Source organism: Echinococcus granulosus (genome assembly GCF_000524195.1).
Source record: "Echinococcus granulosus chromosome Unknown EG_S00007, whole genome shotgun sequence".
Lineage (NCBI taxonomy): Eukaryota > Metazoa > Platyhelminthes > Cestoda > Cyclophyllidea > Taeniidae > Echinococcus > Echinococcus granulosus.
Genome location: NW_020170387.1, coordinates 1,656,606 through 1,680,638, shown reverse-complemented (window position 1 = coordinate 1,680,638; position 24,033 = coordinate 1,656,606). Strand labels below are relative to the sequence as shown.

Below are 24,033 nucleotides of genomic sequence, written 5' to 3'. Positions count from 1 at the left end.
CATTCAAATGAGCAAATCAAAAGTGCACCACAGTAAGAGAATCAAGAATTTAGTATTTACACAGAAACGAGTTTAAATGCCAAAATAACTGAGGAACATCTTTACTTATAATTTTATCCACTAGTAAAATCCACCGCCAAACATTCGGATTTGGCCAAATTCTAGGCTTTGCATGTGCCCATGACAATACAATCACAGGCCTGATAGACATTTTTTTTAATAGTCCCAATTTTTGAGACATTAGATCTGTGGTACAAGAATTCGAAAGACAGCCTGATTTAACTCCCTTTACTTTGCATGACCCGCAATAGTTTAAGGTGAAAAATGCCTTTTATCATAAAATCTTTATTCAATGGCAAATACTAATAGCGAGTGATTGCTTTTTAGATGATTTCATACATACATAAGCAAATGCTCTGCGTTGAGGAAGAGGTAGATTTTTTCAGAGGGGAATTTCGTTCACCAGTGGTGGAAGGGAGGCAGAGCGGAAAATACACACAGAAAATACAAAAAACTGATTTAGTGGTAATACTTTCTCTATCCCAACATTTGGAGTCTATCACACGGGTTCGATATAGATAATATATACAAGGATTTATGGCTTGTTCACTGGAATTCTGCAGCTGGAATAGTGCACAATGTGGAGTCTGAAAAATCTCTTAGACATAAATACTATACATACCACTCTTTATTTGGGAATTCGATTTCTACCGGAGTGCATCTTCGAAGAGGGACTAGTTCGGTTGCTGTTTCTAGAGAGGGAGACAAAAGTGGTGTCGGCGCAAGTGTTGAAGTTGAGCGCCGATTTATGAATATCCTATTTTCCTCCACGTTATAGGAACCCTCATTTCGCCGGCGGAATTTATGAACGACATAGCCAATAATTAAGGCTATAAGAAGGAGTGTAGTGCCAAAACCGGCTAAAAGAAGCCAGGTGTTGAGGGAAGGAAGAAAACTTGTAATTTCCACTTGACCATTCTTTTCTGCTTCGGAGAGCTGCTCGAGACTGGCACTGTTATCTACGCCGTTCAACCGATTAGCATCGTCTTGAGGTGCTCGGTCGTGGCTCCAAGGTGGGAAAATTTCCTTAGACTCTGAGGGGTATAATTTGCCGCCGATGTCAGCACTGCTTGTGTCTGCAATCGCCGGAGCTTGGTGGTGTTGAGTCATGCTCCTGAAATCATTTGGAAATGGTAATACGCAGAGTTATTAATTTAACATAAAACCTCATTTTTGTAGCAGTTTTAGCATTTGGCCTATTAATACATTAAAAATATCCAAAATAGATGATAAAACCAACATTCACAAGAAGTGCAAGAGATGCAATTATTTTGGCATTAAACATAGCCACTCCATTCGTAATAAACTTAGTTTTCATATATTTAGAACGATTTTAAAGGTTTATTCATGCAGTTTACATTTCGTTTCCCTTATCACCCTCTCAGCACGTTTACTTGTGTTTTTTTTTAAAGTAAAATAATATCAGCGGTACAACGTACAAATCCATGTAGTTAAATAAGGCATTTGACCAGCAAAGTTACTTTGAACTACTGGGTTGAATAACACGTAATTAACCCAATGTTCACACATTAACTCCCAATGATCAGCCCGTGTAAATGATTAAGGTGTTGAAATTATGTAATGCACAGTGATAAATGCTTGAAAACACCGGAATTTGTAGGGATTTCATTCAAAATTTGGTGCATTTTGGTATAGCACTGACGTTAGTACGTGTGTTCATTACACTTTTCAACTTCAAACCGATAATTACTAAAAAGAAAATATTTGGGTTTTACTCTCTACATTAACAGCCGTGAAACTGTCTTGTGGATTAAGTGAGGTCAATTATACTTTTTTTGTGGTTTTTTAAATGTTTTTAAAAAGAATTTTAGGTGAGAAACACAGGGACGTATTCAAATTGCACTTCCAGCTCGTTTACTTTAAGAATTGTTGGAGTTTACTATACCACCTGATATTGTTAGGTGACTTATTTGAGGTAAAAAGTTGTTAGAGAAGGTGAAGATAAAAATGGCACTGTCACAGAAAGAGTTTTAGAGCTTTTGCGCACCCACTTCCACTGGGAAGAAATTTATTCGATGTCGGTGAACTGCCCTTTCAAGACACATGCGCACTTATCTTCAATCATGAGATCTGTGTCATTTTGATTACTACAGTTTGATTCTAAAAGTAACATTACTTATTTCCCCGCTGCATTAAAAAATATAATCGAAACATTACGCGACGGGATAGACTCAGTAGATGTTTAAATGTGTAAAGATTTTTCACTACTGGCGTTGTCATGGTTGAGTTAATTTGAATGAAAACCCGGTTCGACTTTTTTAAGAAAGAGCCAATACTATTCAAATAAGAAATGAGTCTGTGATCAAGCATTTTTTGGAAATGTACTTATAAAACCTAATGACTTACTTTTACAAGCCTCAAATATACACGTTTTTTAATGAGCGAAAAGTAGAGAAAACTAAAACTTTAATATACTTTACACCGAGCTACAGGCATAGCTGTGTTAAAAACGGGTTGAATCTCTTCCAGTAAGATTATTTCGATATTAAAATTATATCGTTTCAAGCATTCCATCAGAAATGTGTAAGCTTAAGGCATATGACTACTGATTCTTCATCGTTCGGGAAGCGATTGGTATTATTAGTTTGATCAGCTTTTGCAAGAAACATTATGGACTGATAGGATTGATTACAAAGACTGAAGTATTATATTCAAAGTAATATCTACTTTTGCGCCGAAAAAGTAGTCGCTTAATGTGGTCTTCATGTACGCAGAAGTATAAGGCTTCCAGCTTTATGTTTGGGATTGACTATTTGGATGGTCCCGACGTCTAATTCACTGGACACGCAATTCAACACAGGACCGAATAAGGCTTTAACCCCCGCTAATAACTTTACTCCCAGAGGTCCTAACCGGAAAAGCAGCTTGACAGCATTCTGTGGGTATTTGTGCAGTGCGTTCAAATTTGAGTGATTAACTTTATTGTCTAAAGATGAGCTACGATTTTTACTGGTAATAAAGAAGAACTAGACTTCTATGGAACCAATTGTGATTGAATCAGCCCTTAATTGGAACATCACTTATCTTTAAACTTGTATCAAACCATCTTGGAGACGGTTTGTTCTTGCCCAACGACGTAAATATTTCATTGGTACTTATGAGTAGAACATTTTCTGTCAGCACAAGCACACTGCAATTAATTAAAGCTTCAAATTAAAATAATGTTGTTCCTGACAGCTCACATATTTTGACGAGAAATGACATTTGATGCCAGATTTGGCATTTGAAGTGTTGATGTCACTTCATCTTCGTATGACCATTGAAGAGCACATAGTAGTATTTTAAATTGTGAGCTACCATTTAAATACTTCTAAAGTGTATTTTAATTAGGCAACATTTCAGGCATATTAGGTAAAATGATTAATTACTTTAAAAACAACTTGTTTGGCAGTATCAGCGATTTTTAACAGTATTTTAAGCCATGCAAACACACTAATGATCTGTAAAATAAAGTGCACTAGCTATGTTTGATGAACATACTGGTGTAAATTCCAAGCGTTGCCTTTTAACGATGTTGAACTTGGTTCGTTAGGCAAAGGGAGGTTCCATTTTGGAACAACAATTCCATTCGGGTTGACTGGCTTGCAATTGGCCACCTTGCTTTTGAAAGCAGTGTCACTCTCAAAGCAGTTAGGCTTTGCCACCACCAAGGGAGTGAGCGGTTTTGAGGAGGTCAGATATGGCTTTAATGATGATGTTGAAACATTAAAAGGAGATGGCTTTTTGAAGGCAGTATTTTACTAATTATAAATTTTCTTTGAAATCTAAATCTTAGTTGTTCCATAAATGTAGACAAATTGATTATGAATAAATCGTTAGGTCAATTAAGATCCCTAAATTTTGCCTCTATTGTTTCAGTAAGTACCTATATTAGGATTGTAAATATGTGTCATCTAACCTGTTCAGCTCCCATGTCGTTCGCGGGTCTAAAAGATAAAACACAAATTTTAGGTAAAAAAAATCTTCCCTATCAACAGTGGCTAAAGCCGTGGTGAACATAGCAGCTGAGATTAGAAGTAAAAGGTGTCGATTATTTCAACTGTAATGTCAGAAATTTTTAATTACACATCCTACGAATTTCATGTTGGCAGACAAAGAAATCCATATCAATAACTAAATAAAAACATTGTCTTATATTCTGCGTGGTTAATTTGCTGCTTTCAGATAACACTACTGAATACGAAGCTCTCAACTTTGAAACAAAAAGTGCTTACAAGTTTGCTATTTGTCGGACCTTTGGAGTGAAGGTTGGATCAATTAAAATATCCTTCCCATCCTTGTAGAAGATGCCACTAATGATTTCTCCCATAAGAAGGTCCGCCAGAAAGACCCCATTCACGTTGACGCCTAGTTAAAAATAGAAAACTTTGTGCTTGCAGAGGACTTACCACTAATGTGGCCGACGAAGGTTGGCCCAACGTAGTTTGCTACACTCGCAGATATTAATGTGGGATCACAACCCACGTAGACTTGATGGACTTCATTGAAGTGGCTTCCACTGGACCCTACAAGGCAAAGCAGTTTCATACTCTTAATCCTCATTTCCTTGAAAATATTTTAGCTTACGATAGCTATTATGAGAAAAAGGAAGCCTAGCTTTTGTTCAGCAATGCAAAATGCAAATACAGTTGACGATTTTGGTTCCCAAATTCACTGGAAGTGGTAACTATCGGTGTTTGAAAACGAATTAAAGTAAGGTTTTTCATGCAATATCAGAAGGGGTTGCAACATGAAAATATGGAGGGTGGCAATAATGGGGAATTAATAAGCAACTAACATGAAGGAATATCAAAAGTGTAGATATATTTTTAGATTATATTACAACTTTCCCATATATTTTGGTCTGAATTAATGGATTTTAATCGAAATTTTCCCTTTCACAGGTAAAGCCACTTTAATTACTGTAGACGAATGAATTCACGTGGCTAAAATAAAAATCTTCAAGTTCGTTAACCCTATTCAACTCATCCAACTTTAGAATGTTGCTAATTTTTAGCCGACTGCAACGCGATTAATGAGAATAAAGCGGTCTGAAGGGATTTAGATCGTAGAAGGATTCCCATAAAACAAAGTGGAGTGCCAAGATCCTTCTCACCCCAATGTTCTAAAACAAGTTAACTAACAAACTGTTAGTGGAATGGCAAAACTGGAAGCATTAGCAAACGTCTTAAACAATGGTAATTTCCATACCCTCTGATGTCGATTCAAGAACATCCTCAGAGTCCACTTGAAGTTGTAAATATACATTATTGCGAATAACTCGAACAACATGGAATAACCCATCAACCATGTTGACGTTGGACTCCTGCAATATCTGAATTCCACTTCCCATGTTGTATGTCAAACGTAAAACGAACATTTTCTACGGATGTAAAGAAGGTACTTTTGGTAAACCAAAAGCTTTTGCTGCACAAGTTATATCAAAAGGAAAAAAAGCGAGTTTAATAAGATGACTAAGTACCTTAGGAACAACGTAAGAATATATTATATGTGCATTATTTAAAGGGTATCTTTCGCATAATGTATTAAATTGCGAAGTAACGTTGCCATCACAATCTAGGGGAATGTGCACACATGAATGGCAATTAAGATCAGAGCTTTACAATGCATTTTATATAGAGTCTTTCCAATATTTGAGCATTAGAAGCACCATTTGTAGATAAGTTAACTATTTACTCAAATGAATTAATATTCCACTCAATTTTGTATTGTACGGTTTATAACAAAGTCGCAGTTTATAAATGCAGTGCACCTACACATGCCATTCATCTGTTTTTAATATTTTAAGTCAATACGCCTATCGTTTCGTCCGCTCGCCAAAATCGACATTTTTCATTTAATCCATAATGCATTGGATAAAAAAGAATATGCAGAGTTCGTTGGAAGCACTCTTTAATAACTTCAAATATAAACATCAGATAAAAAAGTATTCTCATCGCGCTCCACAGTGCCAAATGGAAATAGAAGGTTGTAAGTATGGAAGAACTGATAAGGAGAACAAGTAATGAATATTTCCCAATCTAGGAAAATATAAATCAAGAAGGCGTTCATAAAGGAAAGTCATATCACAAAACTGAAAAGAATAAGAGCAAAAACGATTATTTTAAAGACTAGCCACGATCTATAATGAGTATTCCTAAGGTTGTGCCCCTAGTAAAAGGAAGGAATAATACATTAATTTATGTTAAATTTAAAATTATATTGGATTAGTGTGCACTTTAGGGCTTGAAAAATTGAAATCCGACTTAGTTGCCATGATTTGGAGTTATGAATGAGGGGCAAGCTAATTTCGCAATGTTGAATATGGTCACAGAGAGACAAGAACAGCTGCAGATTACGTTGCTCAAGTACTTGATAGCACCACATCATAACATGAAAAATGCACGTTTTTTGACAAAGACGAAAGGATTTCATGTTACAGTAAGTGTCCATGTTTTGGTTCTATCCAAGTACACAGGTTACATTAAATGGCTTTTAAATGCTTTCAAATGGTAACCAAAAACAGATTAGACTTACCCTATATGGTACCAACTCAAACCTAAGGAAGTCAAGGGATTTGCTGTGACTGGTGATATGAAGTAAGGTTGCACGCGACTTTTGAACTGTCTGAATTCCGAAGGATATTGTGTCCCTTGATGTGTTACGGAGAGGACTGAACTCGAATATTGCACATCCCGTCATATTGCTTGAATATTTAATAGCCGTTGCAACTATAAATAATAGCTTTCCTTTTGGTATAATATGCCATTCATTGAAGAAGGAGGCTTCATTACCGTGTCTTGTGTTTTAATTAAGTTCGGTGAATCACTAATTCCTATTGCAAATTAAACGACAAACTCCTTCGATTAAAGTAACCCCTTTCCACTCTTTTCAAAGCTTATTTTTATCTGTTAACTGCCTAATAATTTCATAAAAGGGGGCAGTTAAATAGTTTGATGATAATAAATGAAGAAATTAACCCAAAGAAACGGGTTGAATGAGGGATGAACTTTTCAAATAAAGCTTGATTTATCATTTTAAAAAAACACAGCCATTTTTTTCTAATTTATTCTTGAAGAAATTGATTAGCATACCGTCAGTGCAAACTTGTCCCCTGAATCCAGACATGATGCAGTCGCAGAAGTATGTGTCCAGTTGTTGGACGCAGCGACCACCAAAGCCGCAGACACCGGGTCGACATTGACTCGGAGAGCTGCCAGTTTTCCAAGCTCCCTCACTACTACTTTGCTCATTGAGATGACAACCCAACTTGACGCCTTTTGCGTATTTGGCAGTTCGTAGGGGATTTTTGGGGGGATGAAAGGCATTCGATTCAATGACGAGGGACGACTTCACTGATTTCTGAACAATTTCTACATCAGCCAAACAGCCATCGTATTCATGAGTCGATCGAAAGCGATTTCTGAATTTGCCCGCACCCCTAAAATTATATTTTAAAACAAAATGCTGTCACAAATTGTACCAATAAACATATTTTACTTGGATTACCCTCGTTCAGAACTCATTTTACTCATTTCTCGGACTATAATAATAATTATATTATATTAAGTAACATTTGTTGTAGCAAATTAGAGTACTCGTAAAGAAAAAATAATAATGCTGTACCTGTGAGCGTTAATCATTAATCAGTAAAAAAATAGCGTACTCGATAGGTAGTCCTCCTAGAAAGAGTCTTTCAAAGGCATGACGAGAGGCAGTCGCTTGGCCTTCAGGAAGACCCAGAGGAGTCAACTTCTCGCCATCGAGCTCGATGTCCAGCGTAAATGTGCCTATTGTGCACACTTGAACCTAAAGCAGGGACGCGTTGTTTGATCAGTACAAGAAAACTTCGCATTTGTAACAATAAGATATGAAAGCAAATTGTGACATTTTTGCAGCAGCGGAAGGGAATCATGCACCACTCTAACAATAATTGCGAGCGAATTGGCACCTAAGACTATGACGTTCCAATTACCGAAGCATCTCATGGTGAAAGCGCCTGCGTTTTTTTAATGCTTTCGTCAGCTGTTCACTCATTACTCCTCTTATACGCTTCTCGGTCGAAATAGAATTGCATTTATTATACTTAGTGACATTCTGTACTCCAAGGAAACGGTTCTCAAATTCATTTTACCACAGACAAATAGGCAAAGCAAATAACAGCGTTTTTCAAAAAGAAAGTTTCGAAAAGTAATTGCAATATTCTTAATGGTCACCATTTTAGTGAACTCCTTGATTTTGTTCTTGGTAGATGATTTATTGGCAAGAATTCGTTTATGAGATCGTCAAAAGTTTGGCATTTTAAAACGATGCAAATGCTTTACGGCATTCAAGCGCCTTGAAAGTACCGTCGTAATTATAAAAAAGCTAAAAACATTTTCGCGCTGCACTTTGCTTTTTTAATTGATTGGGTGATAAAGGGCAAAAAATATTACTTTTTCAATTAAAATCACACTTTTTAACTTAAGGTAATTATGTAATTAAACTACCCGACAGATATTCGTTGAAATAAAAATTCTCATTTCATTTGTGAGAAAGTAACAATTTGTGCACTATTTTGCACATTTAGCAAAATGGCAAAATTATATCTAGGTGGATGAATTTACTAAAAACTTGTTTGCAATATTACAGTTTCCCTTTTTGAAAAAACACAAAAGACATGGTCAACTTACTTGAATGTCATGCCACTGCGTATTGTTCAAATGAGCCGTTTTTTCGAATGCAAATTGGCCTTGAATTAAATCGTATCTGTATCTCACATGTAAGTGAGCGTCGACTATCTCCAATCCCATAAAATCCTCCTTCAAGTTCGTCGCAGCCAAGATAATTCCGTTGCTCTAAATTAACGCTTCTTCATAATTTCGTAATTTATGTTCTCCCTATGCTAATTTGTTGATTACTTAATGGCGTCGGTGGCTGAAGTAGCCTGTTTAGACAAAAATATAGCGAGGGTGTTGATTTAAAATGACTTCACAAACTTCTTTAGGATATAAAGTCTTCCATAAGCAAAGTCGTTTTCTCTATTCAGTCCTTTGTTTGCTAATTTTATTGAAATTATTACTGGGTAAAATGTGATGTTGGGGAATAATAGGTTTCCAAAAGGCGTATAAGAAACTCAAATCAACACATTGCTCTATCTTTCACTTAGTTCCAGAGTCAGGTTGAATTGTCGCAGCGAGAAGTGCCACCCTATTTACTTCCCCCAACGATGCAACCGTAGCTAATGGAAATCGTATATGGTAATTTGAAACACCAAATGCAACTCCACTAGTGCTGATTAATATGAATAAACATTTATTTTCTGGTAATAAAATGGTGAATAAAATGGAATGCGTAAATTGCCAACAAGCACAAAGCAATTGTATGAATGCTGTATTTAATCAGCACTTTGGTAACAATGTTACCTTTATATCACCAATTTTACGACCCTTTTAAAACGTAAAATTTTATCTAACTAACTTTGCCAACTGTATATTAATCGAAAACTTAGTTTTATTCTTTGAAACACCTACCATTGATGTTTTTAAGGAAAGACGAATGCTGAGACAGGCCTCCAGCCTCAGCGTGTACTCCATCAATCCTCCATCACCATTAAAATGCAGTGGAAAGGTTCGAATTCTTTCATCCTTCGCAGTTGAAGCCGTAATTTCAATGCTATCCTTCCAGTTATCCACAAGCGTCAGAAGACCAGGATCATAGGATCCGTATGAACTTTCTTTAGATCTGTAGTTTGCTACCTCGTTGATAATTTTGATGATGTCCAAACCGTTCAACTTAAATTGTGATAGGCGTCCAATAAAAGCATCCGTCTCCAACTCTGTATTATAGACCGAAACATCTTCCGCCAAAACACCAATGCAATTGTAGTCACTGTCAAGTACCGTTGCATTGTCTTTAATGTCTACAAATGGCGCATTTAGAGCCAAATGGGTTATTCGTCATGAATCAGAGAATAGTAGTCTTAATTCAGTAAAAATAACATTTTTGGTCTCTATTTACCAATTTGATTCCTCTGACCATGCAGAGTAATCAATTCTTGATCGCTGATGGGTTTATATTTTTGGCAGTGGAAAATTAAAAGACATTTGCCAAATACTAGCTGAAAATCCGTGCATTCCATCAGCTTAATGCATAAGCGAGTGGTATATCTAAAGGAATCATCCCTGGATAGTTCCATTGCAAATTTAGAACAACGTAAATCATTTTGATCGTAGGTCTTTGTTGGGTTCTTAAGTGCGTTTAATTTTCTAATGTAATTCCCTGCTTCCGTACATCCATGTACCACCCATCCATGCTGCCTCGAAATATGGCACAACGTTCCTTAAAATGTTGCCATTTGCAGAGGAGCAAAATAAAAATCAAGTGTGCAGAAAGTGTCTGTGGTGTGAGTGCAATGAAAAAACGGCTTCAACCTAATACATATTCCAAGGGAATTGGTTGTTATTGGAGTTATAACGTTGGATTACATTAATGATTTAAGCGGGGAAATAAAATCAAAATCCGTGTTTAAATAAAAATGCAGATAATTCGCTAGAAATTCGGCTTGTTCGTGATGCTTTTCGAAAGCAATTTTATTTCAAGGTTCAATCGCCTAGGGGGAAATCATGAAATACATAGAACCAAAGCTAGACTTTTATTAGCAAAAATATCATTTAATTTTACTGGGCAAAGATGCGCATAAAGCTTATGGAATGTTTCCACAGATGATGGATTCTTAGTAAACAAGGGATTGGAATATTTGTTCATGTGTTCAAATTTGTTTAAGGTAACTCAAAATGAACGCTCTATGGGAGCCTCTTTATGCTGATCAAAGTTGGGAAGATGTGGAGGTAACATCAACTTTTAGAAAAATGCAATTCTGGTTATCAACACGAAACGTGTAGTTGTGTATGTTAAAATCGAGACTGATCAAGGTTTTAATGCTAATTCCTGTAAAGTGTAGAGTTAGGACATTTTTAGAGATTGCCAAGACATTTAGACCAAGCGGTGAGTAAGCCGTACGTCCACAAATTTTTCATTCGTGCATCCCCACTGAGTTTGAATCATTCCAGGCCAAAAAATGACGAGTTTTAATGCAGTTACTTGTTTTCATCGCCAACTTGTTAAAGAGGATTTGTAAATTGATGAGTTTCACTATTGTTTGCCTACAAGCACTGGAGAATAAACACAAAGGCAATCCTTTAAATAATCCTATAGACACACTTTTTGTTAATCTGAACAAGTGGTTTAAAAGTGATCCGTCTTAATTATTGACATAAACCGTGGCGTCTTACCTGTCCATCGCCTTTAATGGACCGATTTGAGAAACCCTAACTTTTATGGTAGTCCATTTTGGTTCTTACGCTTCAACAAGGATCTGCTTAGGGTCCTCATTTGAATTTCGTCTTTATGTATTTATTTTAAATACTACTATTTGCTGATTACCTGTGATTGCTTTAGGAATCAGTTTTTCTAGCAGATAATTATTACGTCTGGAATCTGAAGTAATGTGAATTATTTCCCTAAGCTAGTCCATCGAAAAGTCAAGTTGTAGGTTACGTTTGGAATTCCATAACGAACTATTAAGTGTCTATAAATACGAAATTCTGTTAAATTCGAAGAAGAAGCACCTCTGTTTTTGACTGTTGTATTTTTAGATGATGGAATTTCTTAAAGAAAATGCAGGTTCAATTGACCTGTGCAAAACTCTTATCCACAAATAAATGGTGAAATAACCTTACTGTAGCTCATTGTGAAGTTATCGACGCTGACATCTAGTCTTTTTGACCTCCGCAAGATTTGTAAAGTATGCCATCCTCCGTTTGAGTCAATTTTTGTAGTGACATATCTCTACAATTGTTATAAGTGAGAAAGTGATTATTAGGCATCACTCTTTTCCCTGTGATTATTGTGATCATAACATGAAACAACCAAAATACACGAAGCTAACATCGCTATATGAGCCTTATGTCCTGCCCTTATTATCTTGGCAAATCTAAGACCTATGTACCATCTTTTCTATAGGAGCTCTTTGTCTGTTGAAACAAGATTATGCTTTTGGGCAAAAGTGTGATATCCTTAAAATATAGCGGTAATGTTCTAATGTCGAGAAAGATATTCGTGTGATAGCATGCAAATTAATGAAACATTAAGTATTATATTTAAAATGATACACCTGGGATGTTTTGAAGTCAAACGATGTTGATTTAATAGCAAAAATTAAGCAAATATTTCCCCCAAAACTAACTTGCTTAACCGTGCTTTCTTCATTGTTAAACTCCCTTTTAAGTTAACAGAGTACTTTTAAAGGTGGTGGTACTGTCACTTCAAAAATTTGTTCCTGTAATGTTATAATTCAATTTGTGATCCAAGCAAAAGTACTGAATTTGTAAAAGTCGGCATAATAATCCTAATAAGTTAATTAAAAGGAGAGTAAAAAGCTCATTATACGCTTTTAACTAAGACCACTACGGGAGCGATAAGTAATTAAGGGATAAAACTGAGATGCATATGCCGATATTTTAATGCAAATAGTTTTTAATGAAAACTTTTATCCACTGATTAACAATATGCCTGAAAGGGTCACAAGACACAAAATTATCAAAATATTTGGGTGAGTCACATAAGAAGGAAAAAGGGATTCAAGCTTAAGGTCAGAATGAGCACATCCGTACATTCAGCATATGAAGTTGCGAAAACTTAGTAAGTGCGGGATCAAGAAATCACTCATGGTTGGCTAATGGCCGAAAAAAACTATGTTTTAGCGCTGTTTTCAACTCGATTCTCTTTTCGACTCCAGACATAGGTAAAATAAAAGCTAAACAAATGATTTGTGTACAGAGTTAGTGCTAGCACTAAAATGCCCAAATCTCACTAAATTGTGGGACATCCGCGATGGAAAATAGCTCAAGCGCTGAATTTGGTTAAAATCCAGTTTAGGATCTAGTTCCCCAAAAAAGCAACTTCAAAATGAAATATTTTCTTGCACGCAATGCCTGCACACTTTTTTCAGCGCACAACATTATCAGCTCCGTAGGACAAAAGTGGTTGGCAAAGTGATTTACAGTTCTAAAATCGTGGTCTATACGAATTAGCTGTTCAAGCTTTAATTATAAGTTACAAATAAAAAAGCATTTTGGTTCAAAAATGTGCATTTGAAAGTGCTTTAATGAACAGAGTGAACGAACGAAAATAAGTCTCACACTTCTGTTCGGCTAGTTCGTCAAATATACCAATGGGATTCAAGGGGTAGTTATGCACCTTAAATACCATAAACATGTGTAGCTGTTTAAAGTCTTAAGATGTTTTGCAAAATAAATTAACGTTATCCAATAAAAGTGCTTTAATTTTAAGTTTATGGAGTGGATTAAACCAGTCCAGTTAAATCGTGGTGGCGTTTTAGTAGTAAATCGTTGCCAGTATAAAGAAGGAGCATAGCTTAAAGCCTGTGGTGAGGCAGAATCAAAAGATTACCTACAAATCTTTCTGCGGGTTCATGGATTGCCTCCTTATATAGGGGTTCACAAAGGTGCTCAAATATGAAATGTTTAGCCATACCTAATGTACGCACTAAAGTAGAGGAACAAGTGAAACAACTTATAACAAAGTAGTGACGCGAAATTGTAAAGAGGTTCCCATAAACGCTAAATCATCTGATTTTGAATAAATTGTTGTGCAGTTTGTTGGACAGAGCAAAAATTTCACATTACTTTTTTTCTTAATCTCCAATTATCACAAATCTTTTGCGCCCTAACCAAACAAATAGTTCCCAAAATAGTTAATTTCCACTAGTCTCCCAGTTGGACCATACGTTAGGTTCCACATGGCTTAAAGTTAGGCAATAATAAAATTGCATCAACTTTACAAGTCTAAAGTCACATGGATAGGCACTTAGTCACGCGACCATTTAACAACTGGCGCCGATCTTCTATACATACATACATACAAAAACTTCCTGACAAACAAATAAGGAATGTAGATAGAGATTTTGTGACAAATAAAGTGCATTAAAGCAACTTCGCTCAATCAGAATTGTTTATTATAAAGAATGGAGGGGGCGAAGTATTTTAGGAGACGAGCACGAAGCCATTGTTTTATCTTTTCCAAAAGAAGCACTGAGGGTCCATAGACTAAATACATGTTTGGGGTTTAAATGTCTTTCCTGATTACGACACAATGAAAAATGATTCGTAAAAACAAACACAGGTTGTTTGTGTCGCACTGTAAATCAAAGATTCTTAACAAAATTACTTTTATACTTCCAGCTATACTAGCGAGAGGACTAATTCTTTCCAATTGGCAAGAAGCATGTATGCAAATTAACTAAATTTCTCGCTTCTTTCCCCAAATATATACTCTCAGTGAGGCTCTCAGAAGCAGAAGTAAGTGGATCAGTTTTCGCATTCGTTAGAAGTCATTTCAGTGACAGTAATCTACCTCAATTAATCTATTCAAATGAGAATTTTAAAGGAAAAATAAAACGGGAGTAGTCATTCTTCTAGATGACCCATTCTGGGAAATAGAAAAGTAGATGGCAATACATGAATGAAAACTTGAGTTAGCGAAGAGTTTTGATGCCAATAATATTACCAAATCTGCAACTTTCTTAGCAGCAACTTTAAAACAGGATAACTGCTTGGTATTAATGCTAAGCGGTTATAGAATGTCAATATAAGTGGCATGAGGGAAGAGGACATTGAAATAGTTATTTGTAAAAGTTTTTAAACTGAGTTTCGTTTTCACTGGAAAATGTTCCTTTGTAAGCACTAGATCATACATCAAGGAAAATTATGCTCTGTCATGCAAAAGAGGACAGCAATTCTAAATAATAACTAGCATAGTTTGAGAAGCAAAAAATTGCTAAACTTTAAAAATTACCATTTTTGCATAAACGCTTTATTTTATTGGGTTCTTTAGGGAATAGTTTTAACACACATTTGAAAGGTTACACATCGTACGCCAAATTATCTCTGATTTAGTCCTCATATTTCCCTTCGTTTTCACTTTTTATCACTCGAAAATTCATTTGATTAGGTCTAGGTGTTCCATGCAGATTATGGGTGACAAAAGAGTTCGATGTGTGACACACGAAGAATATAACTACATTATTTTCCACAGTGGCGTTAGTTAAACGCCCATTCGGTTTAGAGCATATCGCCATTGCAGCTTATGGTCCGGCCACAGCACACCGCGGCAATCAATTGTCCAAAAGTGGACAATCCCTGCAGTCAGTGCATTATAAAAGTGAAGTAATCATGGGAATTTTAGCTGTTTTACATGAAGCAGGATTATAATTACCACAGCTTGTCTTTAGTCACCTATCCTCAATTTAAGTCAGATTTACCTAGATGGTGACCCGTTTAACCTCCTTAGGAATCCAAACTTTAGTTTGTAATCAAATATGGATCCAAAGTTTGTTAAACAAACCTAATGTACTTTCAAATCACATGATTTTTATTTTGAAGTTCAGTTGTGGAGTAATATGGCCCCACTAATGTTTAGATAGGAATTGACTAAAGGATTAATGGATCATTTGTTAATTGAATTTTAACGTTTCAAGAAAACGGATTCTTAAAACGCTGAGTGCAGTTAAATGAAAAACTTCCCCACATGGGTTCCTTACTTTCGTTTCAAGGCCTAAATTGTAAAAGACAACTATTTGTTCGTTGGAAATTTCAATGCCGAAACGATCAGGTGCTGTCGAGGAGACACTGTTGCTTTCGAAGAGCAATGCATTTTTCTGAAAAGTCTGTAACCGGAGAACAAGACTTTCTGCCTCAGACTGTTTTGGTAAGCGGGACAGGCGAACGCCAATCCCCTGGAATCCGTCAAACGTCAGTATACGTGCAACTAGAATGCGACAAATTAGAAGCATGGGGAAATGGATTTTGTGATAATGTACATGATAATGATAATGTACATTTCTAGTTAAAATAGAAATTGCTTTAAAAGCTGCTCTACAATTATACAATATTTTGTAAAAAAAAGTAAGTAGAAAACACATAATAAAGTCCCCTTTAGGCTAGTTTAATAAATGACTGACAATTGTGACAGAACTTAAAAGTCTAATCCAGACAGGGACATCGACCTACTTTTTATAATATACCTCCAATTAATCCTTACCATTCACGATTTGTCGCGAGTTTAAGATTGTGAATTCTATTATTTGCTTTAAGTTCTTCAGAGGTGGATCTGATTTCTAGAAATGGCAAACTTAATCCCTTATTTCAGCTCGATATCCATTCAAATGATGTTAGGATTAGCCTTTTAAAGCAATTGTGTGCATAGCAGATCGTTTGTTAGTCTACGGTGTGAATTCCCAAATCAAGTATAAATGTCTTGCAAGCAACAGTTTTAGATTTCCTGTACTTGTACGTCACATATTCGTAAGATTCAATCCACTCTTGTTTGGGGTAAAAAATAGTAAAGTAGGGGTTTTCAGCCGTTTAGTTTAGAAATAGCCACGTGAAAAGTCAATGCACTTCAGGTTTGCGATAAAAAGAAAGCATCCTCCTGCATTTTTTCTAGTGCATAGGGAGCCCCAAATCCAAGTGGTTTTTCTGCAAAGTAGTTCAGCGTGCAAATTTTTGTTTAAAGGGATTTTATTGAATATGCTGCTAAGCAAGCAAGATCCATTTTGCCATCCTGAGGACAAATTTCTCTCGCTTCTGATATATGTTATTTTAACATGGGTTCATTAAAGAGAAACTTAATTAAAAACAAATCGGCGCACTCTGGAAAACCCAGGTAACATTGAAACTGAACACTAAATCCTACAGAAAAGTCGCAATTTACATTATTCGAGAATAAGCTGTAGGTATCTTCACAGGAGAGAAAAATTAACTGCGAAATTACTTCCACCGTGCAATATTGTGAGGTATCTTTGGTCAAATTCATACAGTCTTAGTTTCTCATTCTGCTTATTCATATTTGTTCCTTCATGCTATATGATTATCCAGAAAGAGGAATGAGCCATAAATTTTGTGCCGGTACCTAAAATCTCGTCTTTTCTTTTCATGTTAATTAATATTTATTCCTCTCGCGAATCTAATAACTTAGGCTTATTGTAAAGGCCTTTGCCTTAAAAGAAAGTAACTTTTAAGTAAAGCGCTCTAGCTATTTCTGAAGATCATGAAAATACTGCTTTCAAGGGTGGAAGGACTTATGTTTTCGGTTAGAAATTTGCCGGCGTTGCGGCCATTCAAGTGGTAAGCATGATGTTGAAAACGAAACCTGCTTAAGAAGTGTTAAATCAAATGAAATAGTGTTTTCCATACACTATTGCAGAAAATGTCAAGCCAATAAAGCAAAAATAGAGGTAGTTTAAATATTTGGCAACATTTTCTTTTATACCTCTCAAAATACTTAATCCTAAACCGCTTTTACTCTTTGGATTCTAAATTTCGCAACATTAAGGTAGAAAAATGGAGATAGATCGACAATATAATGAACATTCGCGGTCTTGAATCCTGACACATAGTGATGGAATACCACTATGTAACAAAAATGGTGCGTGCAAATAATTTCTCACTATAAATCTTCTGTGTCAGTACAATATATGATTGTGCAACTCTCTTTATGTTCACGATAGGAAACAGAGTCATCTGAAACAGAGGAAACCCAAACTACCCCAGTATAAGACTAATGAGATTTTGGAATTTCAGCGCTATTTATTATCAGCCAACTTTATTTTATAAGGGAAAGTTGACAAAGAATTGAGAGGAATTAAAATTTATGGGTTCTAATTTTGACCTGAAGAGGAATTTTTTCCATTTTCTGATAAGATGGTATAAACCTTGCGTGATAAGGAATCCAACTTTAGTAAGAGCTGTTAGTGTCTCAGAAAGTACGGCAACAGTGTATGGCTTCTCATGACAATATTTGGTTTTCTCTAGCTCCTGTCAAAGACTTCAAACAAAGCAAATTTTAATGAGCCTCTTGTTTAACTAAAATTCGCAATATATTGCTGTATTGTCTGCTGTATAACATAATGATTGGCAGATTTTTGGCTTAATGGTTGAAACGTTCTTTAATGATTCATTCCAGAAGGTTATTCACACTGATTGTTCATTTTGATTACATAGACACCTCGTTAGAATATGGGAATTAGAAAATTACACGTATGTCGCTATAGAATTTCGTCCTTCGTATCATTACGATACTTTGTTTAACGACCGAAATAACAGTTGGTAATAGAAATAAATAAAATAAAGCTAAATCCACACCTTCTTTGCATTGATTTTTTACAAAGTTCGTTTGGGTGCAATCGCACAGCGGTTCGGACCATGAACCCTGTACACATTTGCCAGAACCGCAGGGGTTTTCCTGTGCGGTGCACATGTTACTAAGTCCCTTTAAGTCGCTTTCACCCAGCCGAACGTAGCCCTTAGCCCAACGTGCGGTCACCTCTAATCCGAGGTCTAAACTCTCTCCATCGACTGAGAGGGCACCCAAACATCCCACAAAATCCTCGCGAAGTCGAGCTGACCACGCCTGCGGTGGCGTCTCGTCCCTCAGTTCTTCTGGTAGACCACCGACGTAAAGGTATCCGTTCAAATTGAGTATCGTGTACCTAAACCATCAAGAGATCAGTCATATAGCTCATTTTAGTGCATATTGGAGATGACCAAAGTAAGAGGATGAAATTACTCATTTTTCTGTTGACTTCGGGTGGACAGTAAGAATTAAAGAAATGAAAATTAAGGTAGCTAGCAACTATGTTTTATTTTATCCATTATGCCTATGTGTATGCTGTTTTATATCTAGTGTCAAGTTTATGGATTAAATTATTTTAGGTATGCGGCTTGCTACATTGTAATGCAAAAGTTGTTTCAGTTCTCTCAATAAAAGCATTTTTCTGGTTAAATTCTACAATGCAGAAAGAAGAGATAAAATTAACTACTTAGCGTCTCAGGGCTTCCACAACTTAGCCATATTAATTACTTTTTACAACAGTAACTTTAAAATGCTACCTAATCAGTCAGACCTTAGCCCTCAATTACCTCGGGCAGAAAAAGTAATTCCACAGTTGGCTACATAAGATGCTGAAACGAACATAATGTATTATGGCTAATGCGTCCTAAAATGTAAATATTTTTCCAATTTGATTTTTTCATCTAAGGTAAACTTTAACAAATATATCTGCATGTGCCCCAAATTAATGCAGTTTTATCAGCACAGTTATGCAGTTATTTTACGTGTAACCTCCATGTTCATTTGAGCCGAAAACGCTCGGACGGCTTTTTATTTCATCCGATCAAACGCCATGAGCAAACCCTTCAAAGTGGATGCCAAACTGATGAAATGAAACATCGGAAGAAGACTTATTGACTGCTGTTGCAAGTAATACTCGATGATAACGTTTACCACTTTGTTGGCTACAAATGAGACATAAACACATGCGATACAAAATCCCGCATCATTACGTTGTTTTTGCATCCTCTGAATTAAATTAAATTCTGCTATATAAACAACTACTCATAATTAACTACAAGTGCCAATGGTAGTGGCTATTTAATATTACGCTTAATTGTACCAAAACTACAGAAACTTCACGAGTAATAAATGTTTGAAATGAGTCAAAGTAGTGTGGCCGACGTAGCTTTGGTAATAAGTTCCGGTAATTCAGAATATATGGTGACTGAAGTTTTACTGTGCGACTGAGTTCATATGAGGAATTCTTGAATTACTTAATAATGAAAATCGCTAGCTCAACTAAGTGAAAATGACCGAGGTCAAAATACCCAATTCTGATGTCTATCGTTGTACTTTAGTAATGGAAGTCGTAGGTAGATTGGTGCCAAAAATTGACTAGGGAATTGCCATAAGCAGTTATACTCTATACATTTCTAAATGGACTTTGAAGGATTGTATTGCGCCCATCGACCATTATTTGTGAACAAAGTCTAATGATAACTTCATATCAGCATTTCACGCATGTTTAGCTGAACTAATGAAGTGATATCCGTGCACAGAAAAATTATTCCGGTAGTACCTTTATGATGCTGATCGGAAGCCGTACTTAAAAAAACCAGGGATTTATTAATTGGGCAAAATTGCATATGGATAAGCCTTACCAATACTACTACGTAAGGATAACTTTGCTATGTAGATTATAAAACAGAGATTCTGTCTAGGTTTTACATGATATTAGAGTAGTTTACCTAAAGGCAGCGCTCTAAAATAGAAGGATTCATGTGAATTAGCGCATTCTTATCGCACGACAATTCCTACGACTGACTCATTATACATACAGCAAAATAATTTCAATGGTATTAAATATAGTTTAATTTATCCTTAACCATAAAGTGCAATTTTCTTCGTTTTGAAGTTAGTTCAAGGTCTCCCAAATACTGATCTTAGCAATAAATGAAATAACAATAACTAATGGCTCGTGTGAAACTTCAAGGATTACCGTACTTTGGCTTCGTTCTTGGGCGCATGCTGAGAGTGTGGCCATCCATGGTCACAGAAAGCGAACCGTTGGTCAGGTGAATTTCCACATAGTGAGTGATGCCATCAGCAACAAACCAACCGCTCCTCCCTTGATCCCCTCGCCAAATATTTTCCGTTGCAAATTCGTTTATTCCTGAGCCTGTGTTGAGCAAAAACACCAAATAACCCTCTCTTAATTCTGCAGAAAATATGTCAGTTCCGGTAAGTCTGTCGATTGGGTTGACAGGATGAAAAGGCTCGTCTCTCGGAAATACATGTTTCTTTTCCGACTTAGGCCACCCAGAAGACGAGAATAGAAGGAGACAATTTGTTTTTAGTGTGCGGATTTTAAAGGTGATATTTCCAGCAGACACTGTCCGCCAGCCCTGCTGGGAGCGCAGGTAACCACCAGGACGCACAAACGTGATCGCTGAATGATGGGACACGGCGTCGCGTTTAGCCTTGCGTGCTACGGTGCACGTCTGAAATGCCGCAGCCTTGCACTTTATCTCACCAATTTCCGTCTCTTGCCTCTGCTTAGTGGAGTTGTCCTTAACCAGATCGATTAGGTCGACGAAATCCTTCCTACTTCGGTAGAAAATCTGAAAGAAAGTATGGCATGCCATCAAACTCTTATTAAAAATTAATTCTTTCAAAATCTTCTGAGACATTACACACAAAGTAAAAGATTGTATTTGCAGATAAGCTTCTGTTGGCATATAAATCACATAAAGTTTTAATAAATAGCAAACTTAATAGGCAATCATTCTTTTTGGCCACATGAAAGCTATGGATATCCGGATGTTTGACATGGCTGGAAAAGGTTATATTGAATTGTTACCCTAACAATTACGTTTACGCCAATGCTTTTAAAGTCACTAAAAATTTAATGCTTATTTTTGCTTCTTTAAAATATTTACCTGTCAGCCATAACTGCTACTCATATCGCCATTCTCATCAGGAAGTACTTACATGTTTGAAGCATCCAATAAAGTTCCGGATGTTTTGTAATTGCAAACGCTCCTGTACTTTGGGAGCTAAGCTGCCAAAATAGAGCGCTTTGAACTGCAAACGAAGTTGGTTTTTTGGAATCTCAAAGGTTTGTCGATCACCGTCAACTTCTGTTTGAATCTACATTCAAAGTAGTGAGGTTTGAAATAGTCCATTAGCACTAAAGTATCAATAAATAAATTCGCGTTTCCTTCGTAACTTCTGATTATGAAAACTGATAAATTTGTCCACCTACTTCAGATTTGATAAATTTATCTACAGTATTAGATCAGTGAATAATTTTATTCAGAGCTCCTGGCTGGGAATAGGCGCTTATTCAGCCCCTCTTTCTATCAAAACAAATTTAGCCCAATTGTCAAGGATGGCATACCCGAAGGGGACTGTAAGAAAATGATAAGTGATGCCAGGTGCCATCAGAACATGTACTGTAGGGAGAATTGCAGTCTTGGCGCTTTTGAATTATGGCATTTTTTTGCAATCTGGGGGACCACAGACGAAAGTGAATTGACCCGTTTAACAGCAGCACAATAAAAGCCTCATTCTTGGCCCCAGAAGACTCTAGAATTGTAAAATGCTTCCGATTACCCAAGAAACTCTATAGTAGCGTCAAAAATCCAAATGGTGACTAACGAAGATTAGGTCCAGAAAATCTTTAACTAGAATTGTTTGTATAGAGAGGACATGAAGTATACAAACGCAAGTATATTTAGATATTTTAATTTTATGCATTTCGATAAACACTTCAATTGCATGGGTGACAGCAATGTATAGCTAACAGAGTTTGAGATTTGCTCAACAAGTTTCTTCGCATTTGGATTGCATATTTCTATGTTTTCTTTGGCTTATTCAGGATAAAATTTAAGAAGATTGGAAATAAAAAGTGTTTTAATTTTTGAAAAATTAAAGACCGCAGAGGTAAGTAGAGACAGTATTGGATCTAACTCACCTGCCAAGACTATTACAGCATTTGATTCCCTGGTTTTGAAGTGAATAAGAACACGTGAGCCATGATTGAATTCATCTATCACCGGAAAAAAATTGAGCCAAGTTTTTTCACCAAAAACAAGATTTGGCCGATCTGGTTCTAAAGGCAGACAAAAAACTGAATGAATAGATGAATAGTTCGTTTTTATAATTTTTTCTAGAATAATTAAAAGTCTACCCATGAGTGTGTCGTCTACATCTTTGCATAGACATCTGCTTATGTGGACAAAAATAAAAACATGCAGAAAGATATATTTCCAACGCGATTTCATCCTGATGCAAACTTATAATCCGGAGTCAAGGGGCATTAAATACTCATGCCCACCAGTGCGTCGTAAAACGCCAGCATTACAATATTTTCAAAAGTGTGTTCCCAAGTTATGGTGGGCTGTTAGCTCGCAAAACCACTTCTCCAATGCGCTGCCGATTGGATGCTGCCTTCTGGCAAGGATTGGCCTTCGTAGAAGGTGTGAGTGGATAGTTAGACTGCTGACTTTGCCCAATCGCGCGCAAAATTTCGCGATAGATAGCTAGAGCTCCTCTTTTATATTTGCCTTATGAAATTTACAGTCAAGAATAATCCTCAAGCTGATTTATCTCCATTCCGCCCCGCATTGTTGTTGATTTATCAGCTTAAAACTTAACATTTTGAACTATGCAAAACGTTATACCCCTTCTCAAAGTTGATTTTAAAGATTTGTAAGATGAGCCATTGCTACAACTTTAAAATTTACTCTTTCTTTAAGAATTTTTTATTGGAGAAAAAATGCTTCTATTTTATATTTAAAAACATAAAAATGGTAACGATTCAACTGGTACAATATGAATGTAAGGCAGGTCTGGCATAGTCCATTAGCGACATCTATTTAACTAGAACATTTTGCATGAATGTAAGTGAATGATGGAAGTCTAAAGCAAAGGGATCTAAAGCCGAATTTTTGTATTTGCCGATATTTCTGTGTTGAAGGAGTATAAATGAAAGGTGCTACCTAGGCAGCCTTTTAAAATATCCTAATAATTTGTAATTGAAAAAGAATTGTCAGAGTAGTATCAACCGGAACCGGCAGATTACGCACCAGCCTCTGCTGCATATTGAGGCACTTAACTCCAATTCATTCTACATTGGACGACTTGAGCTTTTTTTTATTTTTAAAATATGAATTAGATGTAAGGAAGTCATTGCACAGATGCTGCTATTTACAGCAGTTAGTTTTACAATAGGTCATGTAGTTTTGAATAAGTTGCTTACTAATTTTCGATAGTAGAACGTTTTGTGGCGTAAAGCATGGCAGAAAACTTAAACGCTAGTAAATTTAAGTCAAAAAATAACTCGCAGAAATAGTTTTTGATAAAAACCTATGAATAGGATTGAAAGACTTGACCACTCAGTTTGGCTATATAAGTTTTAGATACCTATTCTTAGTTTGACAGTTTACCATCCGGAAATACTCACTCACTGTGTTGGCTTTAATGTAGTAAATGTATACAGGCTCTGGGTGCACTCAGATTTAAATTATTACATGATTTTTCCTCTATTACTGATAATATTATCCCAATACTACCTGG

General features: G+C 36.1%; 1 protein-coding gene across 1 annotated transcript in view; it reads right to left on the bottom strand. All coding sequences in view use genetic code 11, as the record gives it.

The window, feature by feature from the left end:
• Positions 1 to 734: 734 nt before the first annotated feature.
• Positions 735 to 24,033, bottom strand: part of EGR_01881 (Neurexin-1-alpha) — a gene marked incomplete at both ends in the record, with an annotated part of 39,053 nt that continues 15,754 nt past the window's right edge. Inside the window, 11 exons of the mRNA XM_024491130.1 lie at positions 735 to 752; positions 832 to 1,174; positions 4,296 to 4,428; positions 4,470 to 4,586; positions 7,155 to 7,501; positions 7,727 to 7,869; positions 9,573 to 9,961; positions 18,264 to 18,610; positions 20,458 to 21,074; positions 21,445 to 21,603; positions 21,854 to 22,041. Of these exons, the coding sequence (XP_024354586.1) occupies positions 735 to 752; positions 832 to 1,174; positions 4,296 to 4,428; positions 4,470 to 4,586; positions 7,155 to 7,501; positions 7,727 to 7,869; positions 9,573 to 9,961; positions 18,264 to 18,610; positions 20,458 to 21,074; positions 21,445 to 21,603; positions 21,854 to 22,041 (2,801 nt within the window). The remainder of the gene's footprint in view (positions 753 to 831; positions 1,175 to 4,295; positions 4,429 to 4,469; positions 4,587 to 7,154; positions 7,502 to 7,726; positions 7,870 to 9,572; positions 9,962 to 18,263; positions 18,611 to 20,457; positions 21,075 to 21,444; positions 21,604 to 21,853; positions 22,042 to 24,033) is intronic.